This window comes from Chelonoidis abingdonii, chromosome 6 (assembly GCF_003597395.2).
Source record: "Chelonoidis abingdonii isolate Lonesome George chromosome 6, CheloAbing_2.0, whole genome shotgun sequence".
In the NCBI taxonomy this organism is placed as follows: Eukaryota; Metazoa; Chordata; order Testudines; family Testudinidae; genus Chelonoidis; species Chelonoidis abingdonii.
Genome location: NC_133774.1, coordinates 5,864,869 through 5,892,016, shown reverse-complemented (window position 1 = coordinate 5,892,016; position 27,148 = coordinate 5,864,869). Strand labels below are relative to the sequence as shown.

The 27,148-nt window shown below is 45.4% G+C and overlaps 2 protein-coding genes across 4 annotated transcripts in view; one reads left to right on the top strand and one right to left on the bottom strand.

Moving 5' to 3' along the window:
• UBAP2 (ubiquitin associated protein 2) overlaps window positions 1-27,148 on the bottom strand; it is a 154,600-nt gene that overhangs the window by 1,483 nt on the left and 125,969 nt on the right. For 2 of the 3 annotated variants that reach the window (XM_075066824.1, XM_075066823.1), the window contains 10 exons: window positions 25,896-25,962; window positions 22,519-22,714; window positions 21,019-21,110; window positions 20,007-20,054; window positions 7,726-7,804; window positions 6,303-6,517; window positions 5,039-5,138; window positions 4,838-4,945; window positions 3,460-3,527; window positions 1,807-1,998 (listed from right to left, as the gene is read on the bottom strand). In XM_075066824.1, the coding sequence (XP_074922925.1) occupies window positions 1,807-1,998; window positions 3,460-3,527; window positions 4,838-4,945; window positions 5,039-5,138; window positions 6,303-6,517; window positions 7,726-7,804; window positions 20,007-20,054; window positions 21,019-21,110; window positions 22,519-22,714; window positions 25,896-25,962 (1,165 nt within the window). Of the gene's footprint in view, window positions 1-1,806; window positions 1,999-3,459; window positions 3,528-4,837; window positions 4,946-5,038; window positions 5,139-6,302; window positions 6,518-7,725; window positions 7,805-20,006; window positions 20,058-21,018; window positions 21,111-22,518; window positions 22,715-25,895; window positions 25,963-27,148 lie in introns of all 3 variants that reach the window. The other variant, XM_032779853.2, reaches the window with a different exon arrangement.
• LOC116824507 (interferon kappa-like) lies at window positions 13,438-14,817 on the top strand. The gene has a single exon (XM_032779859.2). The coding sequence runs from the start codon at window positions 13,958-13,960 to the stop codon at window positions 14,498-14,500; it is 543 nt and encodes a 180-aa protein (XP_032635750.1). The 5' UTR covers window positions 13,438-13,957; the 3' UTR covers window positions 14,501-14,817.

Here is a 27,148-nt window from a genome sequence, read left to right as displayed (position 1 = left end):
GTTAGCCAGCCACCTCACTGCCTCTTTTCAGCCAGAAAACGTTCTTGCCTGCTGCAGCAAGGAGATGGCTTAAGTGATTTGCTGGGAGCTATCATCTATTGCATGGAAGAGATACCTTGAAACTGCACATTGAGGGCATGGCCAGTACCCAGCTTTCTACAGGTCAAGAGAATCAAAGCATCTGGATGCTCTGAGAATCATTTTGCCACAACCTTTACAACAACTTGAATCCCAAAAGGGGGAGTCAACTCTGGATGACCGTCATTCTGGCTGTGTCACGTGATGTAACTGGCCTTGAGGCCATCCCATATCTGCTTGGAAAACACCAATCTTCACTAGCACTGGCCTTCAGCAGTCAGGAAGAACATGGGCCCAGAACACAGGTCGTGGTGTCAAGTTCTCTTAGCACCTCAAAATGCATTACGGGCAGACACTCAAGCCGAGATGCTGCAGCATTTGTCCTCTACTGCCAAGATACTGTCCTGCCTCCCAGAACACAGACAACCCATCCCCAATCTAGGTGACTTTCAGCACAGAACAACTAGCTGTTTCCTCAGAAGAGGAGGGACTCGACTCAGCCGAGTAGAACTAGGATTAACCAAGCTGTCCACAACCTGAAACCAGTCAGCTGACTGAGAGTGGGTGGAGCAGACACACCTTTCCCTCTCTGCCTTCTGACCACTCACAATAAAAGTTTTTTTAAAAAATCTTTGATGCAGTCAGCTTGAGACTTCCCCAACCGGCACCCAAGCGACCTGCTCTCTTGCTGATCATCTGTTAACCAAGATAACCTAGAAGGACAAATCTGAGGCTTAGGACACTTGGGGTCACTATGGTGATGGTAGGGGGTGAAAGATTTATTAAAGCCTACCTAATCATTGATAGATTAGTCTGTCAAAGGAACAGGGCCTCTTTCCCTCAATGCCCTCTGGGAACACTCCAGTTCCATGAGTCTCTTAGGGCAGAGGAACAAAACACATTCCCCACCCTAAAAAGAAAAGTGTACCCCAAACTTAAACAGCAGGAGGCAATGATTGGCCCATAATCCAGGAAAAATCATCCAAGTGGCTGACCCCAATGCCAGCCAACTCCAGATCAAGAATGTGACCAGCTGCATGACCTGAGCTAAGTCCATGATTTCTCTGGCTAATAAGCCACACTGCAGAAAACGAATTAGAAGAGGCATGTAAAAACATGGAAAATGGTCAGAAGCTGGATGGGCAAAGGAGGTTCCCCCAGGGAGGGCTGGGACACCAGGGTGCACAGGCGTAAGACATCAGACACATTCAGGGACACGGAAATAATTTATGTTCAGACGCAAAGCAAACTTTGCATATTTTTCAAGAGACATTAACAGATGAAGGGAAATGAATGCAAAACCACCAGAGATACTAGGGAAGCTGGCGAGAAGGCTTATTTTGCAGCTAGCTGTATTTCTTTTATTGTTACAGAACAATTATGATGGTTGTAAACATCTCCGTGACTTGCCCAAGAAAGGAAAGTGGCAGTCTCTGCTGGCTGCTAGAGCTGCCCGCCTCTGGGCTGAGATTGTGTGCACCAAAGGGGGAAACTGCCACAAAGCCATGTTAGTCTCTTGAGAGCAGCATCTCCTCCACTCTACCCAAGGCTACATGACAGTTTAGTCTGTATTACCTAGCAAGTTACTTTGCCAATGGGCAGAGCCAAAAGGATCAGGACCGAGTATCTGTGATGGGTGGGATCAGTTTGGACATGCTCTCTGGCTGATGGTCATCTAGTTACTTTGAGGAGCAGCCTCAGAAAGGCACCAGAGATTGATAGACTCACCTGCCCATCTTGTTGAAGGTGGTGATGCAGCATCTGGGAATGAGGCTGCTGATGTGCAGGCAGGATATGCAGGAACGGGGCTGGAGCATAACCTGGGGCAGCACCAGGATTCAGTGGCCCAGTGGATCCAAGAGCAGATGGCAGGCTGAAAGGAGGCGGTGTGCTAGCATGGAATCCCTGCTTGTCAAACGTCTGCGTGGAGGCAACAGAGAAGCAGTTAGACATTTTCCTCAGCGCCCTTTGGATGACCAAACAAGGGCAAGAGTTGCCTGAACAAAGAAAACTAACTCTTTACCAACCCAGATCCAACACACATCAGCGCTTTAGCTAGATATTTAAAATCAAGTGTTCCCTTTCCTCTTAAAGGCACACTGCTGTGCTGCCTGGAGTGAATCGGCTGACTTGGCTATCAATTGCTCATTGCGATTTCACTTCCTCTGACCTGTCTACTTGGTTTGTCCTTAGACTGCAAGCTCCTCAGAGCAGAAGCCATTCTTAAGTGTTTAGAAAGTCCCTAGTACATTGTGGGTATGACCACAAACAAGCAGTAACTGCCCATGACCCAAGATTAAATGATCCATTGACAGACACTAAATTGCGCCTGTTGTTAACAGTAGAAGATGGCCTCTTGGCTTCCCTATGGGCAGGAAATTCATGCACATTCTATACAGTGCAGCAGACCAGCAAAAAACCAACTAGTTCTTAGCAATCAATTTACTCATGACAAAGTCAGGAAATACTTAAGCTGGTCAGGGCTGTTCAGTAAAAATGGCAGAAGAGGTCACAGCAGGAGTTTTGCTTCAAGTCCCCAACCCCTCATGTCTGGTGCTAAGCAGCAGACTTTAGACCCAGGTGCCTTTGTTCAGAGAGTGTACAGCCCTGCTCATCAGAAATGCAGGAGCCGATCCCGGCCAGACAGCAATACCTATATGGATCCCCACCCCAATGCCCTTACGAAAGGGCGCAGAGATTCCACACTCCAGAGAGTGGAATCGGGAATTAGTATTTAACCCCATGCATTCCACAGCTTCTCAAAGGGAGACTAGCTGCACCACAAACAGCCACAAGACAACGGCACTGGGTGGAAGACAGTGATCTGGTATCAATGTGCACACAGCCCAAAAGGAACAGAGGAAGTCAATGGCCATAATTATAGATTTGTGTTTGTCCACACAGTCCAGTCTCTATCGAGATGATGCTGTGGCCCTGTATTTAGGACAATGCAGCCCTAAAACATTTGGGATACTGCACTTTAAAAGCATCTCAGGACTCAACAGAAGTTAGGCAATAATGTGGGAATCTTTGCTTCCACATTAACAGCCAATAATGTGGGAATCTTTGCTTCCACATGAACAGCCTGTGTCATGAGTCAGCATGGCAAGAGCAGGCTAAAGGATGGAAAAGAGCAGTGGTGTCAAATGAGACACTTTGAAGTTCTCTTTAAATCAAGTGGAGTGAGTGCTGGAGAAAGGCCAGAGTCTGAGATTACCCCGTGGAATGGGGCTGAGAAATCACCAGGGGCCAAGAGGCTCCCTGAGAGGACAAGTCCTGCTGAAATGACACTGGCCAGTGATCTGACCACCTTACCCTGGGGCACAGGAGGGAGGAGGGCATGTTCATGCTTCTCAGAAAGAATGGGCCATAGCTCCTCACCTGAGTCTTGTTATAGACTGAGCCACTGATATCAGGCACACCTGTGTTACTTGAGGTCACAGAAACACCTGGAAAACAAAAAGCCGCTGACAACGCAAGAGCCAAAGGCAACCCAACCTGAATCTTCCTTTTCCTTGCTCCTAGGATTCCCATCATGTTCATTGGCTGTTGCCTGCACCCTCTGTGTCACCCCCCAACTTTTCCCCCAACTATATCAAATGAGGCTACTCCTGGCTGGGGTGTGCCGTTCCTTCCCATGCCATCTACAATTCCCCACATTAGGAGTCAAAAGAAAGTGCAAAGGCCTATTTCCTGAGCTCCCTTTATAAATCAGGCGTGAGACCACTATCCTAGGGCACTTAACGTTCATTTAGATCAAGAGAAGTCAATGTTCCCCTCAAATTAGGGAGCACATTAAAAGACGCTGTGTGGTTCCCTGGTCCACAGTGGCTGAACCAGCTAGCATGGCAGGATCAGAACCAAGCAGGGGACTGATCACCAGCTGGGAGATGGCCGTTCATTCCCAGTCTGAACTAGAATCATGGCTCCCAACTTGAGCCCTTTCACTTATGCAAGAAACAAAGATCAAAGTCTCTAGCTGATGAATGAAAGGATTGGGCTGGCTGGGTTTCCACCGCTCTCAGATATGTGAACAACAAGGCTGAGGATATAGGTATTGAGCAGCTGGGCTGAGGAAGATTTTTCTGGCCAGTATTTATGTAAGTCAGCATTGGACTGGATGGTGCCAAGGGGTCACTGTACATTTCTCAAGTGGTCCCACTAGCATCTGCAGAGTTTAAGCTTTCATATAAAACAAATCAATGTTCTAGCCCTTATGGTATGCAAAGAAAGCATTCCAGGTATGAATGGATGCTATCAGTGATGGAGTCTCCAGAGAGCCTGAAACACTAACTCAGAGAGCTGTGACCTGCCCCCTTCACCTCAAAGGGTGTTGATTCTGGAGCCTAATCATGAATGTAAATAACATTCATGATTTAACTGGTAACTATTTCAGCAAAGAGACAGCTGCTCTGGGGTCAGGGAGCTGGCGTCGGCGGAGTGCCACTATCCCTCCACCAAATCTGAACATTAGCTTCCAGCTGGCAGAGGTAATGGTTTGCTGTTTCTTCTCTGTGTAACTGAGAAAAGCCGGACTTCAGCCACTCAGCTCCTTACACAAAATTCAGCCGTTGGCTTAGAAGGAACGTTTGGAACATTAAAAGCATTTTGAACATGAGAGATGGAGAAACAGCTTTGGACTCACCCCATTTGAGAGCTGGTCGTCATGCTGACCTGACACTGGGAGTACTAGGAGTTTACCCAGCAAGATCCCTGATCTGAAGTGCTTATGTGCACCTCAGATCCCTTTATTTGTTACCTTTCCCAGGTCCAGTGCCGGCAGATTTGTTTTGTGCTTGAGATGACCCACTGTAGCCTCCTTTGCTGTAGTCTCCAGCTGCCGTTCCCTGCGTTAAGTCATCATAGCCTGCCAGTGTGGACAAGACATGGTGATACAGTGAGCAAGCAGCTCTGAGGACATTAAACAGCACAGATGCACTGTCCACTGAAATAACCTTACCTGCTCCATAACCATGTTGTCCATAACCGCTTGGCTGCTGAAACGCGGTGGAAGCAGTGTTCAAACTGAGGCCATGCTGCTTGGCTGATGCTGGAGGTACCTGGAGGCAAAAGGCATTCTCAGTCAGAAAACAGCATAAAAGCCAGTTTCCACTGCTATCTAGTAGGGAAGCTCATCCCATGGCTCTGCTGGCCTCACTGCGCTGCATCTCCCAGCTGTGAAATAGAGGCCTTTAAAAAGCATCAGGAAATCCTTGATTCCTTTTGCAGTACCTCAGAGCAGTGAGATCTAGTGCTCTGAGCACAGGGCTGGGAGCCAGGACCCATGGGTTCTACTCCAGCTTCCAACCCTGACTACTGTATAGCCTTGTGTGAGCAACAGCTTCTCTACCTCAGTTTACCCCTCGTGTAAAATGAGGACAGTATCTTCCAAGCTTAGATACAAAATTACCTATCAATTACAGAGCAAAGTTATCTCCACCCCAAGAAACGTGCCTGTTTTATACATTTATAAAAACAGTGAACAATGAATTCCCTCAAGAGTCTGGAGATCGCAAACCAGAGTCACCCAAACACACCGGTGAGATTACAGCCCCATAACTCAGGGAACCTGGTATTTATTTTGTATAATAAAAATGTACAAAGCCTGGATCCAAGCCTTGTACAGACACTGTCTGCACTTATCCCTCTATCACCTTCTCCTCCCAGGGAACCTCTTGCCTCCCAGTCTCCCCACTGGTGTCCCAAAGCCTCTTCCCCCTAAGTGATTTCTCCAGCCTCTCCCACGCCACTGACTCAGCTTCTGCCTCCCTCTCCAACAGCCATCATGGGCTGCTATAATACAGTTGGGCTCAAATTTGTAATTCCTGGATGAACCATCACCTCTCCCCCTGCCCTCCCCCCCAACCCCAAACAGTTTTTGACTCTGATCAACATTCTCTGCTGTATCTCTATACCACTCACCATTGCCTACATAAAGTTAGAATATTACCGTCCTGGCCCTTTAAAGTTCCTCCAGTCCTGCACGGACAATATCATTTTACACGGAAGCCACAGAGCGGATGACAAACTTGGATGTCAAGCTTTAACGCTGCTTGCCACGTTGCCATACAAGAGAAGAAGTGCCACACGTAAGCTGAACCTTATTTCACCAGAAATGCCCTGCAGGACAGGGGGAGCTTTAAAGGGCCAGGACTGAACTAGGCAAAGCTCGAGAAGCACAAAGAGGGCAGCTAATGGGGTAAGGTTTGGTTCCCATGACTTACAAACATGGTGGGCCCATACTGGAATGCACTGGGTACTCCTGGCATGCCAGCATAATATGGTAACCCCGTGTAGCTGTATCCTGGGGGCAACGTAGGGTTTAGGAACGGCTGCTGAGTGGTGTGGTGAGTCTGCGTCTGATTCTGCTGCGGCTGAGCCAGGGTGGTAGCAGGAGCAGGGGAGGCAGAATCCCCGCGGCCAAATTTTGTTACATCACCTGCAAGAAAAGCCATCAACTGTTTCAGGAAGGTTGTTTCTCATCCTTTGCTTTCTCAGCTCTCCAGCATTGGCAAAAACTGTCAAGGGCTGGGCTTGTGATACAGTCAAGAGGGTGAGAGAGTTTAGTGGTGAGAGCATGGACTGAGAGTCAGGACTCCTGGGTCACTGCATGACCCTGGCCAAGAGAGAACTCTCTGTGCCTCAGTTATCCCAGTGACAAAATGGAGATAACAATACTTACCTGTCGCACAGGGGATCCGGTCACTGAGTGTTAGATCATTACATGAAATGTGCTATAAGCATAAGTTCTGGGTGGCCAAACCAAACAGTTCATTGGGTTCAAGTACCAGTCTCCCAGAAGTTAACCTGGCTAGCAACATCTCCTGGGCTAAAGGAATTAGGGCCCTTTGATAAAAACATCCAAATCACTGCAAGGTCTCTATTTGCCAAGCATGACCAGTCCGATCTCTGGTTCCTCACAGCACCATGGCCAGGAAAGCCAGGCTTGCATCTGAGGCCAACTAATTAAAAATGTAGGAAGGGAAATTTGATTATTAGCCCAGAAGAGGCCTTCTAGTAGCACCAGGCAATCCGAACAAGAAACCTAACCACACTCGTTTCCTGGGGACAGCCTTCAAGGTAGCGCGATCATCAATTTCTGGGGTGGTGGAGGCCATTGATCCTGCAGGTGCCACCATAATACAAACAGTAACAATGGAATGGAATGAAGTCAGAGAGGCATTTAGAGAGGTTTGAAAGGGTCTAACCAAGAGTAACAGATTGACACTGAGCAAAGGAGGCTGAATGCCAAGAAGAAGAGTTATTAGGCTGCAGATACTTTCCCAGTAGCAAGAGTTCTATTAGTTGAGTCATTTAAACCCAGACACAGCGCCATAAGGAACAACCTTGTATTGGCTTTGGGATAGACTACAATTTGGAAGTTAAATCCCTCTTTCGTATGATAGGACTTGTGTATGGAGTAGATATTGGCTGAATATTCCTGTTAATATCTTAAGGAAATCAATTGTCAGAAGCTGAAATGTAGCCACTCACGATTCCTGCTCTTGTCTGACTAGTTTGGACTGGCCGGCTAAGCTGCCTGTAGAGAGAAGGCCTGGATTGCTCCTTTGGCCATAGCAGCATGCCCTATGTTCAGAAACCAATGGTTCTATTCAACCATCATCCTCATCTTGACTTAGTACTAACCTGAGTACGGGTTGTTAGCAAGGCTCCCATCTCTGCCTGTCAAGGTTGCAGGAGCAGGGAATGTAATTCCATAATAATCCTGAAAAAGACAATATTTATTAATACTCAAATGCATAACAGAGCCAGCCTGTTTTATGAATGCTGCCTTATGTGCACGCAAAGATTCATGAAAGCAGAAGATTCCCAACAACACTGGGACAGGGTGAATGGGTTTATTTTTCCCTCCTGCCAAACGTGCAGGGAAGCATGGACAGAAACTTATCCAGGCAGGCTGTGGCAGAGCTGAAGATTTGGAGTGGCAGCCCTTGAAATCCCCAGCTCTACATAATGCCTGTTTAACACATTTAATGATTTCTCCTTAAAAACCATTCCTCAGCTGGTGACAAGTGTTCCAGCTCTGTAACACAAGCACTGCTGTAGAAAACTCCAGACATTAACTAAGAAATGGTGCAAACATATATTAAAATGACCAGTGAGGGAATTGCTAAAGGGGCACAATCAGAGTGTTACCATCCTGGATGGAGAATATAAGAACGTAAGAATGGCCCTACTGGGTCAGACCAAAGGCCCATCCAGCCCAGTATCCTGTCTGCCAACAGTGACCAATGCCAGGTGCCCCAGAAGGAATGAACAGAACAGGTAATCATCAAGTGATCCATCCCCCCAGCTTCTGGCAAACGGAGGCTAGGGACACCATTCCTGCACATCCTGGCTCATAGCCACTGATGGACCTATCTTCCATGAATTTATCTAGTTCTTTTTTAATCCTGTTATGGTCTTGGCCTTCACAACATACTCTGGCAAGGAGTTCCACAGGATGACTGTGCGTTGTGTGAATACTTCCTTTTATTTGTTTTAAGCCTGCTGCCTATTAATTTCATTTGGTGACCCCTAGTTCTTGTGTTATGAGAAGGAGTAAACAACACTTCCTTATCTACCTTCTCTATACTAGTCATGATTTTATAGACCTCAGTCACATCCCCCCCTTAGCCATCTCTTTTCCAGACTGAAAAGTCGCAGTCTTATTAATCTCTCCTCATACGGACGCGGTTCTATACCCCAAATCATTTTTGTTGCCCTTTTCTGAACCTTTTCCAATTCCAATATACCTTTTTTGAGATGTTTAAATGATTCCTATTACAGTAGCACCTAAAGGGTCAAGACCCCACTGCGCTAGGTGCTGCAGACTCAGAGGCTGACCCCTGCCCAAGACAGTTTATAATCTAAAGTCAGGACCCACAAGCAGCAAGATACACAAGAAGCACTGTGTAAATTACAATTTTTCCCAACTCTCTGCCCCTCCATAACAACCCCACCAGCAGTCCCAGTCCAGGTTTCTCGGCCAACCTGCACTCTCACCATCCATCCAAAAAGCCCTCCACCCACCCCACTGTGCTGTGTTCCCACGGAAAGACATTAACTTTAGTCTGGGGAAAGGAAAAAGTTTGTCAGCTGCTTCTATCTCCCCCATCCTACCTACAAGATGCCTATCTGTATGTAACCGGAAACTCCACTAGGCTGTTTTGCTCTCAGACGTCATGCCTCCTGGTCCTCCTCATCCCCAAGCCTGCCCTTCAGTATTACAGCTTGACAGGCCCCTTCTTGCCACTGAATATATTTGCTTCAGATTCCACACACACCCCGAGACCCTCCCCAATATATGAGCTTGCACTTTTCCATGCTGGGAAAGGATTTTTCTCCGCATTTCTAATTTCTGTGTTCCTTCGGATCACACACATCTGTCCTCAGTTGAGCTCCCAGCACCTCCTAATTTTGTATCATTTGTGACTGTCATGAACATGCTCTCCACACCCTGTTCTCCATCTCTGACAAACTCTCAATAAGACAGAATTTAATTGACGCCTACAGTACCAAGTGGACACCTTCCCGCAATTTGATCCATTGCTATTTATCATTATCCTCCACTTACACATCTTCCAGCTAGTTTGTATGCACATGGGACAGTGTCATTTCCAAGCCAATATGAATTAACTGTAATGAGAGACCACCAAATCCTCTGCTAAAATCCCAACATATTATGTCAAATTAAAGTGATATTTACCCTGACTGTCTCTCCAAGAGAAACAACAGAAACCATTTCAAGTGAAATCTGAAAGGTGCTAGGTCAGAACTTACATTCCATCTATTCCTTGGGGTCAGTCACCTTTCTAGATGAGGTGTACAACAAATACACACTCACACCTGTATAAGAACAATTCTGTGAAATCAGGTTGGGAAGGATGTTAAATCCCATTGTCTTTCACACCAATTAAAGGAAAATCCAGATTCTCCTCCCTCCCCCCGACTAGCCCCATGAAAAAAGTCACAGGAGAAACAGCACAAATATCCCACGAGGAAAGTGAGAGTTGTTTACAAAGCAAATCCACATTCAGCCACATGTGAGTGTGAGCGGGGCACGTGTTTTTGTTCTTAAAAACAGTTCAGGCATTATGTTCTTAGCCCCACAAAATGTGGGGTTTGATGTGCCATTGATGAGAACCAAGTCCCCGCTGTCACAAAGCAGATGCTATAGGTCTGATATCAAGGTTACATAAAGGGCTCAAACACAGACATGGAGCAGCAATGCATTTACCCAAGAAGACAGAGCAATTAGTAGGTCAATAATGGAGCAATGCTACCTAATCTGGGAAAGGCTGGCCTGATGCTACATCAGTGACTATTAAAGCAATCACAATAAACATATTCCTGTCATAAGTAGATAGGTAAGGTAAGGGTTAAGTTTCTTTTACCTGGAAAGGGTAACCAAACACCTGACCAGAGGACCAATCAGAGAACTGGATTGTTTAAAGTCAGGGGCGGGAATTTGTATACTCGGGGTCTTTTTTGTTTTCTCGGCTGTGAGTAAACAAGGTTTCCTCCTAACTCCTTCTTATCTCAAATATTATACCAAAAGTCTGTGAGTACAAAGGAACCCAAAGCAATTCGGCTGTGAGGAGCTTTGGGTTGTATTTACAGATGTGGATGGCTGGGTCTTTGTTGTTCCTCGGCTGTGAGGAACAAGCTACCTTACTGATTCCAATCTTCTTCTCATTCTACTAAGGGGCAGTGAGTACAAACCGGGAACAAAGTAAAATCGGCTATGATATGCTTTGCTTTGTACTTACTGTGTGTGATTGCTGGTCTATTTAAATTGGCTATTTTTTAAATCAGACTGGGGTATTCAGATTTTCTTAAGTAGGAGCCTGTATAAATGTTTATGCAAGTTATTAGTCTGTATTGTCTCTTTTTCTATATAAAGCTTTCTTTTTTTCAAAACTTGTGGAAGTTTCTTTTTCTAGTAAGGCAGAGAAAGTGTAACCTCTGTATCAGGTACCTGTCTCCCTCACGGGAAGGCAGGCACGGGGAAAGGCAAAGCCAAGCTGTTGGTATTTTGCATCTCAATTGTCCTGAGGGTAGAGAACGCTTATCTCTTGGGAAGCAGAGAAACCGGTTTCTTGATACTCGCAGGCTAGACCAAGAGGCAAGCCTGGGAAGGAGGGGGGAAGGGGTTTTCTCCCCTGCTTTTAGCATCCAAGGGATTTGGAATCTGGGTGCCCCACCAAGGGAGGGTTGGGGACACCAGAGAGAGGAAAGGGGGGATCAGGCCCTAGCAATTCCTGATCTGGTGGCAGCCTATCAGATCTAAGCTGGAGATTAAGCTTAGAGAACTTCATGCTAGTACTTCATATTTGAACTCTAATGTTCAAATTGAGGATTAATACTATGACAATTCCAATGGCATCTGACCCCACCAATCCCACAAGATATTGTAGAGAAACCTTTGTATGCATCCTGGAGAGAAGTAGGTGGGTGTGGAGAAGGGGCACACACACAGCTGGTGGGAGCAAGCCTACGTCTAGACGTTGTGCTCCAAAACCGTAGCAATGGTTAAAAAAGTCAGGGGCACGGAATTGCTTGCTTCCCCTCTGCTAGTCCTGCTGGCCCTAAAGTTTACCATCATGTCTATTTTCCCAGAGAGTTGTACCAAGGTGGAACTCCAGAGAGGAACCCTCCCCCTCACCCCAGGCTTGGCAGGAGTTTGTTATGCTAATGCTCACAGATGAAGACAGACAGGTATATAGTTTGTTCCTTTTTCTAATCTAGACATTTAACTGAATGACTCACAAAAGCAAAACCTAAGCCACACTAAGCCATTTACTCTAATATAATGCATTGTAGTCTTCTTGGGTTGCTATTACTGCAGAGATCTGTGATTTATCCACGATCTCACTGTGTAAGAACCATTTGACCAAGTGAGGGTTGGGGACTGTCTCCTTCAGTTGCTCCCATTATGTCTAGTTTACAAATGTGCTCTTTAAAAGGACATTAGTATAGTAGCTTAAACCCCATCCATTCTAATACAAATTCTTATTTGTTTCCAATATGCTTATTTAAGAAAAGAATTTAAAACATCATTTACTTTTCATCGTCTATGATGATCACTCTTCCCCTTCCCAAACTTCTCCACTGAGCCCTCAATTTCACTTTTTTTTTTTTTAGCTAGTTTCACTTTCCAGATCTCATGAACTGTCACACTGCAGCAAAGCTTGGGCTGCAAATGCCACAGAGGGGAAGTTTTAAATCCCCATGAAACAATTTGTTTGGCATTAGTTTTTAAGGCAGTAAATGCAGCAGAACCCCGTTTATCAGACCGTACTGGGACCGGGGCCAGATTGGATCATCAAAAATTCCAATAATCCAGAGAACGGGAAGTGCTAGGCTGCAATGCCATCTAGTGGCCACAGGAGAGATCTCCTGCTTCTGGACCTGCATGTGCTGGTTGTTCGGTTAATACGGAGAGCCAGATAAAGAAGGGTCAGATAAATGTGGTTCTACTGTATTCAATATATTTTATAAAGATAAGGACGGTAAGATAATATCTTTTATTGGACCAACTTCTGTTGGTGAAAGAAAGCAACTTACACTGTGTAAGCTCAAAACCTTCTCTCTCTCATCAAGAGAAGTTGGACCTGACCTACCTTCTCCCTCTACTATCCTGGGACTGATATAGCTAAAACAACACTACATACAATATATTTTATAAAGACATTTAAAAAGAAAGCCTACAATTTAGAGCCTGAAACACCTGACAGTGGTCCTTTAGCTACAAAGTAAATCTCCCTCAACTATCTTGAATATTATATCTTCATACTGTGTTCTACCAGCCTACTATTAAAACATATTTCAATTTAAAAGTAGGAATTTACAGAGGTAGAATGTAACAGTCTCATTCAGAATTTGGCCAAAAAACAAAAGGATATCACTTCAATCCTTTGTAGATGTTACTTCAGGATTTGTAATGACTTCAAATGATCAACACATTGGTTTTGCAGCTCATCTGAAAGGCAGCATTGCCAACAGTACAATGACCCTGAGACACTATTTATACACTCAGACGCTGGTGCAAGAGAGACTCAAAGGGAAGCACACCACCAATGGTGGATCACAGTGTCCAGACTGGGCCCCCAGCAAGCACAGAGACAGGCCCCCACACTGTCCACAAGAGTAATAATTACATTCTTTCCACCAAGGGGCCTCCTCCAAGCAAGGTCTTCTAATACCTAGGGATGAACCTGACACCTACTGAATCACCAACAGCGCTCCCTACAGAGCACTCAGATCTCTTCAAAGATCTGGCATTCAAACACCAATCCCATGTATCCCTGCTCAGCTTCAGAGTTTGACAGGTAGGAAGGCTACAGTCGTATGTCTATGTCACGTGCCTGAAATAATTCAGATTTCCTATTAAAAAGAACAAAACTACAGAAAATTCTTGGGGTTCAGGGTCAAAAATAATTGGGGTTCCACAAAGAGAACAGTCTCATTCAGATCTGAGCGATTCAGCACCTTAGGCTATAGAACTATGATTAAGAACCCTAGTGCCTGAGCTGTTTAAAAATATTTCAGAGTGTAGTTTAGCAGTACATGCTGCACAGAGCACACAAAGGTCAGAGGTCAAACACCCAGGGCCTCTAATAATGCCGCATAGAAAGGAGATGTTTAAAATCCTCTGGGGGAAAACATGGACATTGGTATGGAAGTGTCAGAAGACACTTGAGTCGCCAGTTGGAAAGTGAAAATGAACACAGGGAAATTTTAGAGAACCAGAAAATGATTAAAGGAAAAACATCCCACCAAATAAATTCAGGGACATGGAAGGCATGCACTGTAGACCGCAGACATCTAACAAGCTACAAGTACTTTGGCATAAGCCGTGTGAAACGTTATCATCATGGCTACCAAGTCTCAAGGATGCCTGTGGCAGATGTGTCTGGTACTGCTGTTCTCCGCTGGAGTCATGTCACTGGACTGTAACCTGCTTCATCGCCAGCAAAGCAAATTTAACTGGTTGAGTCTACAGCTGCTGCAAAACATGGGTGGGAAGTTTCCTTTGGAGTGTCTGGGGGACAGAACAGCCTTCCACTTTCCTGAGAAGGTTCTGAAGCCCAAATTTCAACAACATGCCATGATGGCCGTCCATGAAATTCTACAGCAGCTCTTTGGCATCTTCAGCAGGAACCTGATCCAAACTGGCTGGAAAAGAAGAAACGTGGAGAGGTTCCTAAATGGGCTCGCTCTGCAGACCGAGCGCCTCGAGACATGCCTACCTACAAAGGCCGGGGCCAACATTCTGAGACTGAAGAAATACTTCCAGAGGATCCAAGATTTTCTTAAGGAGAAGAAATACAGCACCTGTGCCTGGGAGATTGTCAGAGAGAAAGGGCAGACCTGTCTTCAATACATTGACAAGCTCACAATTAGGATGAAAAAGTAGGCGACAAACATTTTACTATGAACATTTGAGAAATTTGGGTGAAGTAACGAACTGGGAGCAGGAAACCATCTGACCTCAAGCTTAAACTCTAATAAGGATTTTGTGACCCTTTTCAATGGGGAAAAAGCTACAGAACTATATGAATGTACTTCATGTACTGTGTACAACGTCTCATCCAAAAGCTAAGAAATATTTTAGAGGCCAAAGACAGGTGGAGGGGGAAAATATTGTGCAATTGTTATTTATTTTCTTTGTGCATTGTCAAACTTATCCTGATTGTGGGAATGGAGACTGTCACATCTATATTTATATATTTATATATTTAAAATAAAAGAATGACAAAAAATTGAGCAACTGGTTAGAATGAATGTATTCTGTTGCATATGCTCTTGTGAGCCTCACATAATGTTTATGAGTTGAATGTAACTTGTATTGGTCTAAGGCAGTGATATGCAGACCTCAGTGATTCAAGGAGCCAAATTAGTGATTAACATTACCCAAAAAAACTGCAGTAGTGTGAATTCAATGTTTCATTTACTTTATATATATATATATATATATATATATATATATATATATAAAAAAATAAAATTCTCACAGCCAAATGACTGACCAAGTATTATTTAATCAATTACAATTGCTTAACATTGTAAAAACATACTGATTGGTTAATTAAATCACACTCTTTTACTATCATGTGCTACAAAGCTGCAGGAGACACATTAAAGAGCCACTTGCAGCTTGTGAGCCCCAGTCTGAGTATCACTGGTCTAAGGAAAGACACAGAAGACAGACACAATAGGATCTGAACGGATATAATAGTTTTCAGGGAAAACAAAGATAGGGCAGAATCATAATGGATGGAAACTGGAAGCAAATTAGAGACTTCCTGGATATCACCATCCACAAGGGGTGGAAGATGTGTGAAAAATCAGGTCATGAGTCAAAAGAGGACAAGCATTGCCAGGGAATGCAACAGGGTGTTCTTTAGCTATGCTGAACATAAACATTTTATATTATTTTTGGAGACTCTTCCCATACTCAGACCAAAACAAGGAGGACACAAACAGAAGCCAAGATGCTATGGTTAGCTAGGCAATGGATCCTATAGGAAAGGCTCTCAAGGTGCCTTTTCATGCTGGTTTGTTTTAGGGAATCCCCACCAGCAGAGATCAAGGGAAAGGACGAAAAACAAAACCATTTCTCCATTTTTGCTAAGCCCCCGCTCTGGGACTTATGTGTGCGTGCAATATGAATGAAAAGTGAATTCTCTGGTTTTCCTATACATTACTGGAACATTTTAATATGTTAACCCTAGAATCAGACTATCAGGGTTGGAAGGGACCCTCAGGAGGTCATCTGGTCCAACCCCCTGCTCAAAGCAGGACCAATCCCCAGACAGATTTTTGCCCCAGTTCCCTAAATGGCCCCCTCAAGGATTGAACTCACAACCCTGGGTTTAGCAGCCAATGCTCAAAACCACTGAGCTATTCCACCCCACCCTTCCCCAGGGGAAAGAAATTAGTGTCCTTGGCTCTCTTTCCCATATTTAAAAACAGGCTTCATTCACCCATGAGATACACCAAGCTTTGTTTCCTGGCTTGTAGGACAGTTCAATCTAACAGAGAGCTTAGGCCCAGATGACAATAAGGATGAATATGGTCTTAATGTTTGCCAACTTCTTGGATGTTGGGAAGCTGGGCAAGTCAGGAAGCCACAAAACAGCAGACAATGATTATTCTAAGCTGACCAGCACCTCCCAATTGCATGTGTTTTCCACGTACTACTAAAGAAAGCATGTAATTGCCTTACAAGGCTTCACAGCTACTAAGAGCACAGACAAATACATTCAGTGTCCATCCTTTGGTCTTCCCGTTAATGCCTCGTGATCCCAGCAAGAGGACTGTATTCTCCTGGCAGTCTATTCCTCTGCCCACCTGGCTGCAGAAGGAGCACCAAAGCCCTCTTTGCCAGATACCCACTTCTTGGAATGGTTGCCACAGGCAGAGTCTGGCTCGAGGCTACTGGTTGTAAGGGGCTCAATACAAGGGCAGCCAAACTGTCTTGTGTGCTTTCTCCCCAAGTCTGAAAACGTAATTCTAAGCGCCCAGTTATTTCACTGATGCAGTGATGCATGGGGCTTGATGCCAAAGATGTCACTACCCCCATGCATCACAACATCAGTGAAATAACTGGGGGCTTAGAATTACATTTTCAGACTTGGGGAGAAAGCACGCAAGAAAGTTTGGCTGCCAAGGTCTAAGGTACCCCAAGAACTGAGTAGGGCATGACCTTGGACACTCAAACTACTGAAACATTTCTTGCTTGTAGGTGTGTCCAATGCCCAGGGAACAGAGGGCAGCCCTGGAGCCCTTCAATGTGTGCAGGGAGTCATTCACTGTCTCTGAGAAGGAGAAGTCCTCTGTTGTGTTTTGAACCTCTCTTGGAAACCCTGAAAGTTGGAGCCATGACATCCTGAGCATAACTATCCTGCTATGGAGATAGATATGGTAGCAGTGCCTACCGCATATAAAGACACTTGGAGAGCCATTCTGGCCAATGACTCCATAACTATGGACTGGAATTGCTCCTCACAATTGTGTGCCAGCTTTCAATAAAGGCTGCAAGCCTGTTGTAATTAGTCAAGTAGTATTTGGCTATGACCACCTGATAGTTTCTGGTCCAGAACTGCAGGGTTGAGGACAAGTATGACTTTCATCCAAAGAGATCCAGCTGCTTTTGGTCCTTGTCATGAGGGTAGATGTTGAAAATTGCCATCTACCCTGTTCGTTCACTGCACCACCTACTAGGGAGCTAGGTGGTGGTCAGAATCCTTAAGCACACAGTGTTTCATTCCACCTTTTTCCACATTGGTGGAATAGTGGCAGGCACTTGCTACACCATCTTAGCCAGGTGAGGAGAGCCTCATTAGTAGGTAGCACCACTCTGGAGGGTGAAGCTGACTGCAAAATATTGAGCAGCTTTTGTTGCGGATCCTTGACTTCCTCCAGAGTGATCAGCTGAGTGTCTGCCACCCTTCTAATGAGGTCCTGAAGCTGCCAGCCATGGAAGGTAGTGGAGGCATAAAGGCCTCATCCAGCACGACAATGAAATGGGAGTCTCAGGGGTGGCTTCTTTATCTGCCCTACCCTCTTCCTCCTCCAGTGTCTCCTCCTGTGAGGGCGGTTAATGGGGAGGGGAAGATATGAAACCTTTGTCTCCCTGAGGGACTGCACCAGTGGTTTGGGTACATTGCTACTGACAGTCGGCCCAGAGGTCCCAATAGAACCATTGCAGGGCTCCAGAAGAAAGCAGATTTAGTATGCAATGCTGGTTCTAATTTCCGTTGGTGGCCCACAAGGTCCTCCCTGCAGCTGGCCAAAAGGCAATGCCCAAATGGGTATGTAAGAAAACCTACCACTCAAGTCAAAGAGACCATTTGGAAGTTGTCTTCCTCCACATCCTCCCATGGAGGGAGGAGAGCCCTGAGCCACAGGATGGCCACTCAGAGACAAAGTTCTTTGTACCAAGAGATGCTCAGTACCTGTCAACAACTCTGATGGACTCTGGTTCATTCGACACCAAGAGGTCCCTCGAGTATCAGAATTTCTGTGGTACTAGAAAGGACCCCAGTACCGATGCCATATGTGCCATAAGTGAGGTAGCTGTAACTGAAGCCGACGGTCCTGACAATGATGGGCATACTGCTGGCACTGTAGATGTCTGGCGCTGTTGCTTGCTTGGTACCGAGGATATGGCTTGCATAGGCACCCCAGCTTAGCTGCTTGCACTGGTACCAAAAGCTGGCTGAAGGCACATGATGGCACCAATGGCCAGGTTGGATGCATAGGTACTGACGGCATGGCAAAACTCGATGGTATCCTGTGCTTGCCTTCCTCACTGGTGGAGGGTACCGGTACGCTATCGGAGATGTGCTTCAGACAATGGTTGAAGAGATCGTTCCATGGCTAACAGTCTGAGCTTTATCTCCCTGTTCTTCCTTGCCCTGGACTTAAGTGCCAAGCAGAAGAAACACTCTTGGGAGACATGGGACTGGCCCCAGGCAACAGAAACATCTGGAGTGCCCATTGCTTATCAGTACAGCCTCCCAGCAAGAGAGGGAGCATTTGAAGCCTGGCGAGCCCGTAATGCCCCGCCAAGACAAGACAAGTTGCCTGGAGGGAAAGAGAAAGAATCCTCTCACCTAAGAACTAAGTAACTATAGTAAATACTAAACAGGAACCTACAATTATAAGCTACCTAACTGCAATAAAAAACAGAAGGCCGAGTACGTTCTAGGCCGAGGCAGCAGAGAAGGAACTGAGGGCGATTCATCCACTCACCGCTATGTAGTGTAGGTGTTTTGAGGGCTCGTCTACACTTACCAGAGGATCGACATGTGGCGAGCAATCATAGGTCGCTCTCCCATCCACTCTTGTACTTCACCTGAACAAGAAGCGCAAGGGGAGTTGACGGGAGAGCATCTCCCATCGATATAGCATAGTGTGGACCCTGCAGTAAGTAGATCTAAGTATATTGACTTCAGCTACATTATTCTCGTAGCTGAAGTTGCGTAACATATATCAGGGGTGGGCAAACTACGGCCCGAAGGCAGGACTGGCCCGTGTGTTCCTGCTGGGGAGCTGGGTCAGGGGCAGCATCACGGGGCTCCAGCTGGGGTGGTGCTGCATCGGAGATCACACCACATGGCTTGGCCCCAATCCACCACAGGGCGCCAGGTCGGGGACCACACCATGCGTCTCCCAGAATCCACAGCATGGCCCCACTCCGAGGGTTGCAGGCTACTCCACACCTAGGAGTGGGAGAAAGGATGTGCCACTGCTTCCGGGAGCCGCCTGAGGTAAGTGCCACTTGGAGTCTGCATCCCCAAGCCTCTCCCCAAGCCCCAACCCCAGCCCTGATCTCCTCCCACTCTCCAAACCCCCTTGATCCCAGCATAGAGCACCCTCCTGCACCGCAAACCTCTCATCCCCAGCCCCACCCTACAGCCTGCACCCCCAACCACAGTCCTCACCCCTTCCTGCATGCCAACCTCAATTTTGTGAGCATTCATGGCCCGCCATACAATTTCTATTCCCCAATGTGGCCCTTGGGCCAAAAAGTTTGCCCACCCCTGACTTAGATCTATCTCCCCCCATAGTGTAGACATGGCCTGAAATGAGGAGGCTTAAGGCATGTGTGAGGGCTGAATGGTCACTGCTAGCTAGAAATCTCCAGTCAGGGGCTCAAGAGGCATATGTGCAGCGGAAGTGGAGTGCCCGTAGGTATGTTACTCGAAGAAGAACTTTAAGGAACTTACACCTTCTAGGTAACCGCACTGAAAGGAGACACTTGAGCAGCTAGAATACATCAGCAGCTTCATGGAAGTAGGACAGCCTCAAGGAAAGCTCTTAAAAATCACCATAAACTGAAGTGGTTTCCCCTGGGCAGAAGAACTACAAGATTAACTCACAGTGAAAGCAAGCCATTTGGTTCATTTACTTACCATTGGCAGCCTGGATTGGAGCATCTGAAGATCGTCATAACCATAGATCTGCTTGAAGACAGATAAAAAAACAACATTATAACATTTGTCTCTAATATTGGCTAATTTGGGGGTTTTAAGACACAGATTAATCTAGACCCAGACTATTTTAAAAACACCAGGCTATCGCAGATCTTGTATTATCAAGATATCCAGTTCTATTTCCAAGGGCTAGCACAGTGAAAGTTTGGTTGACATGTCAATTACAAATCCTCATTTTCCACGGTCATTAGCACTCTGAGATTTGAAGATTGTGTAGTCAGTACAGTTCTCAAGGGCACACAGTTTACTGGAAACAACCACAAGACATTCAGAGCTAGGAGCTAATCAACCCTCTTAACTGTATTGTTTGCTTTTACTGCTCCCCAGTACGTGGTGCTCCAAGATTCAGTGAACAGGCTTAAGTTTGCAAGATACAATCGTTCATTTCTAGGTTAGAACTGAGGAATGACTATTCCCTCCCTTCGGTGAAGAAGGAAAAGAACTAGTGGTAGGACAGAGCATCCAACTGAGGAGACTGGACTATGCAGCCACTGAGATGAAGTCTGTTTCAAAGCATGCTGACATCTACCTGAAAATACAGGTGATAGGACACGTGGTTGGTTTTGAGTACAGCACACCCAATCTATCCTAGAAAGTCAAACATTTAACTCAAATGATTCTATTTCAACTGAAAGGGCCTAACACTGATCCCATTAAAGTCCATGGCAAAACTCCAAGTTTTCAATGGAAGCAGAATCAAACCTGTAATCAAGAATTTTCAAACAGTCAGTTTTGAATTTCGCAATGAATTGCAAACCTGCACAGAATATACTTCCCATACCCTTCTTCAGCATCTGGAGCAAGGAGTCCAGGATTCCACACACAACACATGCCAAAAAAAGACAAGCTGGCATAGACAGTGGCAGGTCTGGAGGACCCTTTGGCACCAAGGAGTTAAGTAATCTGCGGCAGGTACAATGAAGTTGCTTACTGGGTAGGCAGGCAGGAGTCCTCCAGGTCCCACAATATACTGGTTATGCAACAAGGGTGGTACACCTTGGGGCAGGTTGGGGGGAGCTTTGCCTGTAGAATCAAAATACAAACATTTTAACAAGCCTCAAACTAAAGGTTTCAGCCCTGAGACAAGTTTGTTGGCCAGCCCTGAAGGCTGAACTGGTGTCTAGACAGCAGAGATATGCTTAAGAGGAATGGTGAATAAAAACTGCAAGCTAATAATACTTGAAAGAGAGCCTGAACATTATAACAGACATCCTGTTAGCTAGGGGACCAGACATACTAAGAGATAAGGATCCTCCACAGGCCAAGAGGTAAAGAACATGGTTCCATCCTGGAGATCAGTCTGGGTTTGATGGATTAGTTCTCAGGTTAGCAGGAGTCTGAAATGACGGAAAGGGTTACGGACCCATTGCTCCCTCCTCTAGTTCCTTTTCAGAGGAAGAGTCCAGGCCTCATTCTCACTGCAACAGATAGCAACCTCGCTGCTCACACTTTCCGCTCTGCTGTCAATCAGATGGAAATCACTAGTCATCAATATCATCATAGCTCTCTTGTGGGTACTGCTGGCTTCAGCTATGGCCAGGAAGAGAGAAGAGGAGAGGTCATAATGCAGCTTTGATCTCATGCTATGAAGCAGGGCTGTGCTGAGGACCATGGGAGGAGAAATGCACTTTGTCTGGCCAGTAATTAGAATCTCCACTGGCAGTATGAGTGGGAAAGGGAAGAGAGAAACACTTGTGCAAATGATTCAGCCAGAATGTCCAGTTCCTTCACAACTTTCCTCTAAGGGATATTCTGACCCATCACACTTCCTTTTGGCAGCTAAAGAGGACTACAAAGCCAGCAGTGAACTTCAATACTGCTTGCATTTGAGCACAAGACAACTCATCTCCCTTCTCTGAAAAAGACGAGAGCCGCCACCACCACACAAAATGAACTGTGCTGGCTGTTTGGGCATTCTTTTTCCTAGCAGAGCTGTTTGCAGTGGCATGGGCAATGCATGAATGCAGAGCCTCCCCTCCTCAGTCACCAAGGCAGCAATGCTTTGGCATGGGGTAATGAAGGCTGGAATTGCAGTGGATTCTGACACTGCCATATGAACTCGGACTGCAGGGGGAGAGTTAGAAGTAAAAGGTAACGTGCATAAAGTCAAGAGCTGACCGTGTTGCTTAGTTTGCAAACCAATTCTCTACAGGTCCACACTGACTAAATCAGGAGCAGCTCTGATCATCATCTATAAAGCTTTCTGAAGATGGAACATGCTACATAAATGCTAATTATTACCCATCAAATATTCCCAACGCATAAAAGCAGGCAACTTTATTTCATAGGCCAGCAAGTAAAGCATGCTGAAAAATGCAAGTCTTTAAAGAGTGTATATTTCTTAGCGTAGTTATTGCTGGCGTGGTGCTCAACTGACAACCTGCAGACTGAAGTCCTCTGTCTATCCATGTGATTTGTTAATATTGCGAACCTGAAGACACTAAGGGAGCTGCCCGTGTAGAAGCAGCTGGCATAGACACACTGGTAACGCTCAGGCCAAGGCTGTTTGTAGTGTTCATACTGCTTGCCATGCTGACAACCGAGGACGTGGTGCTAGTGGCTGAGGTTGAAGCAGTTGAAAAGGTTGTTGAGGGCTGGAGTGAAGCTGTGCTCTCAACACTGGTGTGCTAGAAAGAAGACAAAAAGAATGAGGATCACAGAGTGGACAAACCACACTGCAAAACACCTGAGTAAAAACACCACTCAACCTTTTAGGTAACAGCAGCATGTGCAAGAGAATCCAGGCATTCTCATCTGTATTGTAAACATACTCAACAGGGACTAGTAAGCCAAAGGCTATAATTCCATTAAGAGGTTCTATAAACCTACACCACGAGAATGAAACAAGTCACCAGGCCTGAGCTGGAATTATATATCTGGGGTTCCGTTGCTTTTTTATTATGTTAACTATGGTCATTTTGGCTCTCACCAAAATCATCCTTTTAACTTAGATACAGTCGCATTTATGTTATCTTTGCAAGCGTCTAGGAGTTTATCTAAGGAAAAAGGATATTTGCTTTAAAAGGTCCCCTGCTAATAGGATTTCTTCAGGCCACTTGCAAAAATTAAAAGCAAAATGCAAACTTAAAAACCGTGATGCCCTTAGTGGTAGTGGTGGTAATGTGTTAAACTGATATGCAAGCCAGACAGGGTACTGCTTGCAGTATAGCATCCGAGAGCAACGTAAGTGCCATAACGGCAAAGCTAAAGCTCAGCACAGAATGGGAAGAGGGAACATTCTGCTAAGTAAGAGATTTCAAGGTACAGTAAAAGCTGTTTTATCTGGCACTTCACCAACTGGAAAGCTCTATAAATCAGCATTTCTGATCTTCATTGAAACACTGGTTTATAGTCCACTTGGCATGGGGCCAGCAGGAGGTTGGGGTGCGAGAGGGGGTGCAGAACGCGGGCTCTGGGAGGGAGTTTGGATGTGGGAGAGGGCGGTGCCCTATCCAGGGGGCTGCTCACCTTGGGTGGCTCCCCACAGGCAGCGACCTGTCCTGGCTGCTCCTCAGCAGAGGCGCTCCTAGGCAGCTCTGCACACTGGCACTGCCCCTGCAGCTCCCATTGGCCACAGTCCCCAGCCAATGGGAGCTGCAGAGCCAGCTCTTAGAGTGGGGCAAAGGCAGCGCGCAAAGCCGCCTGCTGTGCCTCTGCCTAGGAGCAGTTGGGGCAGGTCGTCACTTGCAGGGAGCCGCCTAAGGTGAGCAGCCCCCAGATCTGGCACCCCATACCCCCTCCCATACACAAACTCCCTCCCAGAGCCCATGCTACATGCCCACAGCCCTGCACCCCCTCCCGCACCCAAACTCCCTCCCTTTTAGTTAACCGCCATTTTTCACTAACCGGCACCCCCCATTTCACCAATATGCTGGATAAAACAGCTTTTACTGTACTTGTCGACTTGGGATGATGTCATGGTTTCTAACATACTACATATACCGAACCCATACAGAAAACCCCTGTACTAACCATAACCAAACCATATGCCATTTGGGGGTTGCATACACGGGGGCAGCCCACCACAGAGCAAGACGGCAACCGTCTTTCTATTTAGCTCTAGTATAACCACATCTGTTCAGTACTGGTTGGCTTGTTATCAGAAACACACAAATGTATGCAGATGATGGTAATACCCATGCGACACATTCCAGAATCATGTGTTACAAGGCATTCTTCATACACCTTAAATTATGTCACTTGCACACTGCCTGCTAAATCAGCTCCACCAAGGTTAGTAACAACACTCAAAACTTTGGAGCAGCTTCAAAACAGGCACTTTACTATGACTTTTTAATGTAACTTGTGGCAAAAATGTCTCTCTCCCCTCCCTTACGTGGAAGTTTCCTCTGGGGCTACATTTGTCTGCGGGACAGGATAGGCAAAATTCAGTGCTAGACCACTGACAGCTTTTATGGCCAATCAATCACAAGCCATCAGCACTAGAGATGAGATCTTGATACCACTAGAGAGCTGGGAAATTGCCCCTCTTCCCTAGTGAGATAAAGCACTTGTCTCAGTCCCTGGGCATTGTGACAATGAGAGACCAGGTGTCAGCTCATGCCTAAGGCCTCAACTAAACACTGATGAATGCATAGCTGGAAACCAGTCTGGTTCACCTGCACGTTAATGTTAGTAAAACAGGTATTAGATTTTTAAAAATATGTTTAGATTTTATGAAATGCTTGTAGGATGTTGCTTGTATTCATCTCACTTAATATAACCTCATAACGTGGGGTACAAATGTTAAGTGTTTGCATTGGAAACCTCTGTAACTGTGTAACTCACTGAACAGGAAAGAAGCATTGACTAATGTAAAAGCTGGCTTCCTACAGGTGGTAGGTCCTGTACACAAAAAGACTAACTGAAACCAAATGAGCCACTGTTAAACATCAAAGGACAAAGACTTTGTTAACTGCATTCCTCCTCCCATCCCCATGAAGAGGAGACCGGTGCATGAGTTGATCCCATCAGCTTGAACTCTGGGAGGAAGGGAATAAAAATCCCTGACAAGAAGAAACTAGGTCTTCTTTGCTGCTTGGACTTTGAGGGGCAAGCAAAAGATCCCCAGTGCTTGGTATGGGTTAGCCCTAAAGGACTTACAGAGCCTGCTTATAATAGGCGCGTCCATCACCTTTTGGAACTTAAGACTAACTCATTTGTGTGTATGTTTACTTGCTTTATCCTTGTAAATAATTCATTTATTTTTCTTAGTTTATTATAGGATTGGCTACAAGTGTTGTCTTTGATATAGAATTTAAGGTGCAATTGACCTGGGTAAGTGACTAGCCTTTTGGGACTGGGAGTAACGTGAATATTGACTTTTGGTGTAAAGGGACCATTTCTCACAAAGGCAAGCTTGCACGGGTGGCAAGACAGATGAGAGTGCCCAAGGGGCCTGTCTGTGAGTCCATGTTAAGGCTGAAATAATGCTTTAGGAGTTCACACTTGATACTTGATTGGTGAAAGCTAAGGACAGAATTCAAAACCAGTTTGAGATTTGTGCCCTGCTTCTTAGCCCTCTGCCCTGAAGCTGGTACCACTCCAGACAGCTTGACAGGCATCTTAAACCTTTATCAGGAAAACTGACTGTAGATTTAATGAGACAAGGTGGGTGAAGTAAAATCTTTTATTGGACCAACTTTCGAGCTTACACAGAGCTCTTCTTCAGCTCTGGGAAAACAAACTCAAGAGTGTCACAGCTAAATGCAATGCAGAACAGACTGTTTAGCACAAGTAGATAACACATTTCAACACTGCAGACAACAATGTAGACTTAATAGCGGTTATGACTCAAACAGGACTTACCGCATGTGAGGTACTTGCAGACAGCACTGCAGCAGAGGAGAGGCTGCTCTGATGATTAGAGAGGGAACTAGAAAGACAAATTTTAAAAGATTAATCAATAAAACTAAACTAAACAGACTAATCATCCTGAAATTTATCACAACTGCACATTATAAAAGCATTTAAAAATACTTTAATGTTTTAGTGATTTATTCTAACACTAAAAGTTATTGATATATACAGAAAACCACTTCTGGAATCAAAAGCAACATAAAGTCAAAGATCTTCTTACAGTGGAGAATGACAATTAACTATCATCCTCTCAGTGTTATAAGAAAGTCATTGTGACTGACACGAAGACATTGCTCATTAGTGCTTGTAAATATCTTATGTTTTAAATGAGTAAAAGTTTCTTAAGGAGTTGCCAAAGCAATGACAAGCCATTTATAATAAGAAACAGAATTCCATCTGAATTCAACTGCATAATACTGACCCCACTAATGAACATTACAGAGTATTACCACCACAATTCTGCTAATGGTCTCAACACCCTCACGAAAATGGGGAACACAGAAGTGTAGATTAAAAATGGTGAAGTAAAAGCAGGAAGAACACTTGTCATCTAGAACACCAAAAGGGAATTCCAGCATCAAACTGAAATCACACCACTGAGCCCCCAAATCCATTTTAATCACTCACAATATGCATACATAATACTACGTATCTTCTATTGTTATCTGAAGTGTTGTTGTAGCCATATTGGTCCCAGGATTAGAGGGTGGGGGGGGGGGGGGGGGGGGGGGGGGGGGAGAGAGAGAGAGAGAGAGAGGGTGAGTTAATATCTTTTATTGGACCAACTTCAAAAGAAGAGCTCTGTGGAACTCAAAAGCTTGTCTCTTTCACCAACAGAAGTGGGTCCAGTAAGATACTACCTCACCCACCTTGTCGCTCTTATACACAAACTAATTCCCATTATGTTTTAAAATATTCAAGCAGTGTCAAACTCTGGGAATCAGAGCATGTTAAAGCATCCATCACACACAATATCCACTACAGAAATTCTAGGTAGAAATACAGTGAGAAGATACAGGAAGAGTGGTTCAAATAAAAATAAAAAAAGACTAAACAATAGGAGTTTGCATGGATCTGTATGTCATGTAGACTCTTCAAGCTAGGATTCTGAGCTCTCAAACCTTCACAGCTTTAGGCAGGTCTCCACTTTCTGAATTTAAAAAAACTGATTGCCAAAGTACACTCTTCATTTAATCAGATGA

Coding starts and splice junctions, on each gene's coding strand:
- LOC116824507 (XM_032779859.2), top strand. CDS start 13,958: ATGGCTACCAAGTCTCAAGGATGCCTGTGGCAGATGTGTCTGGTACTG.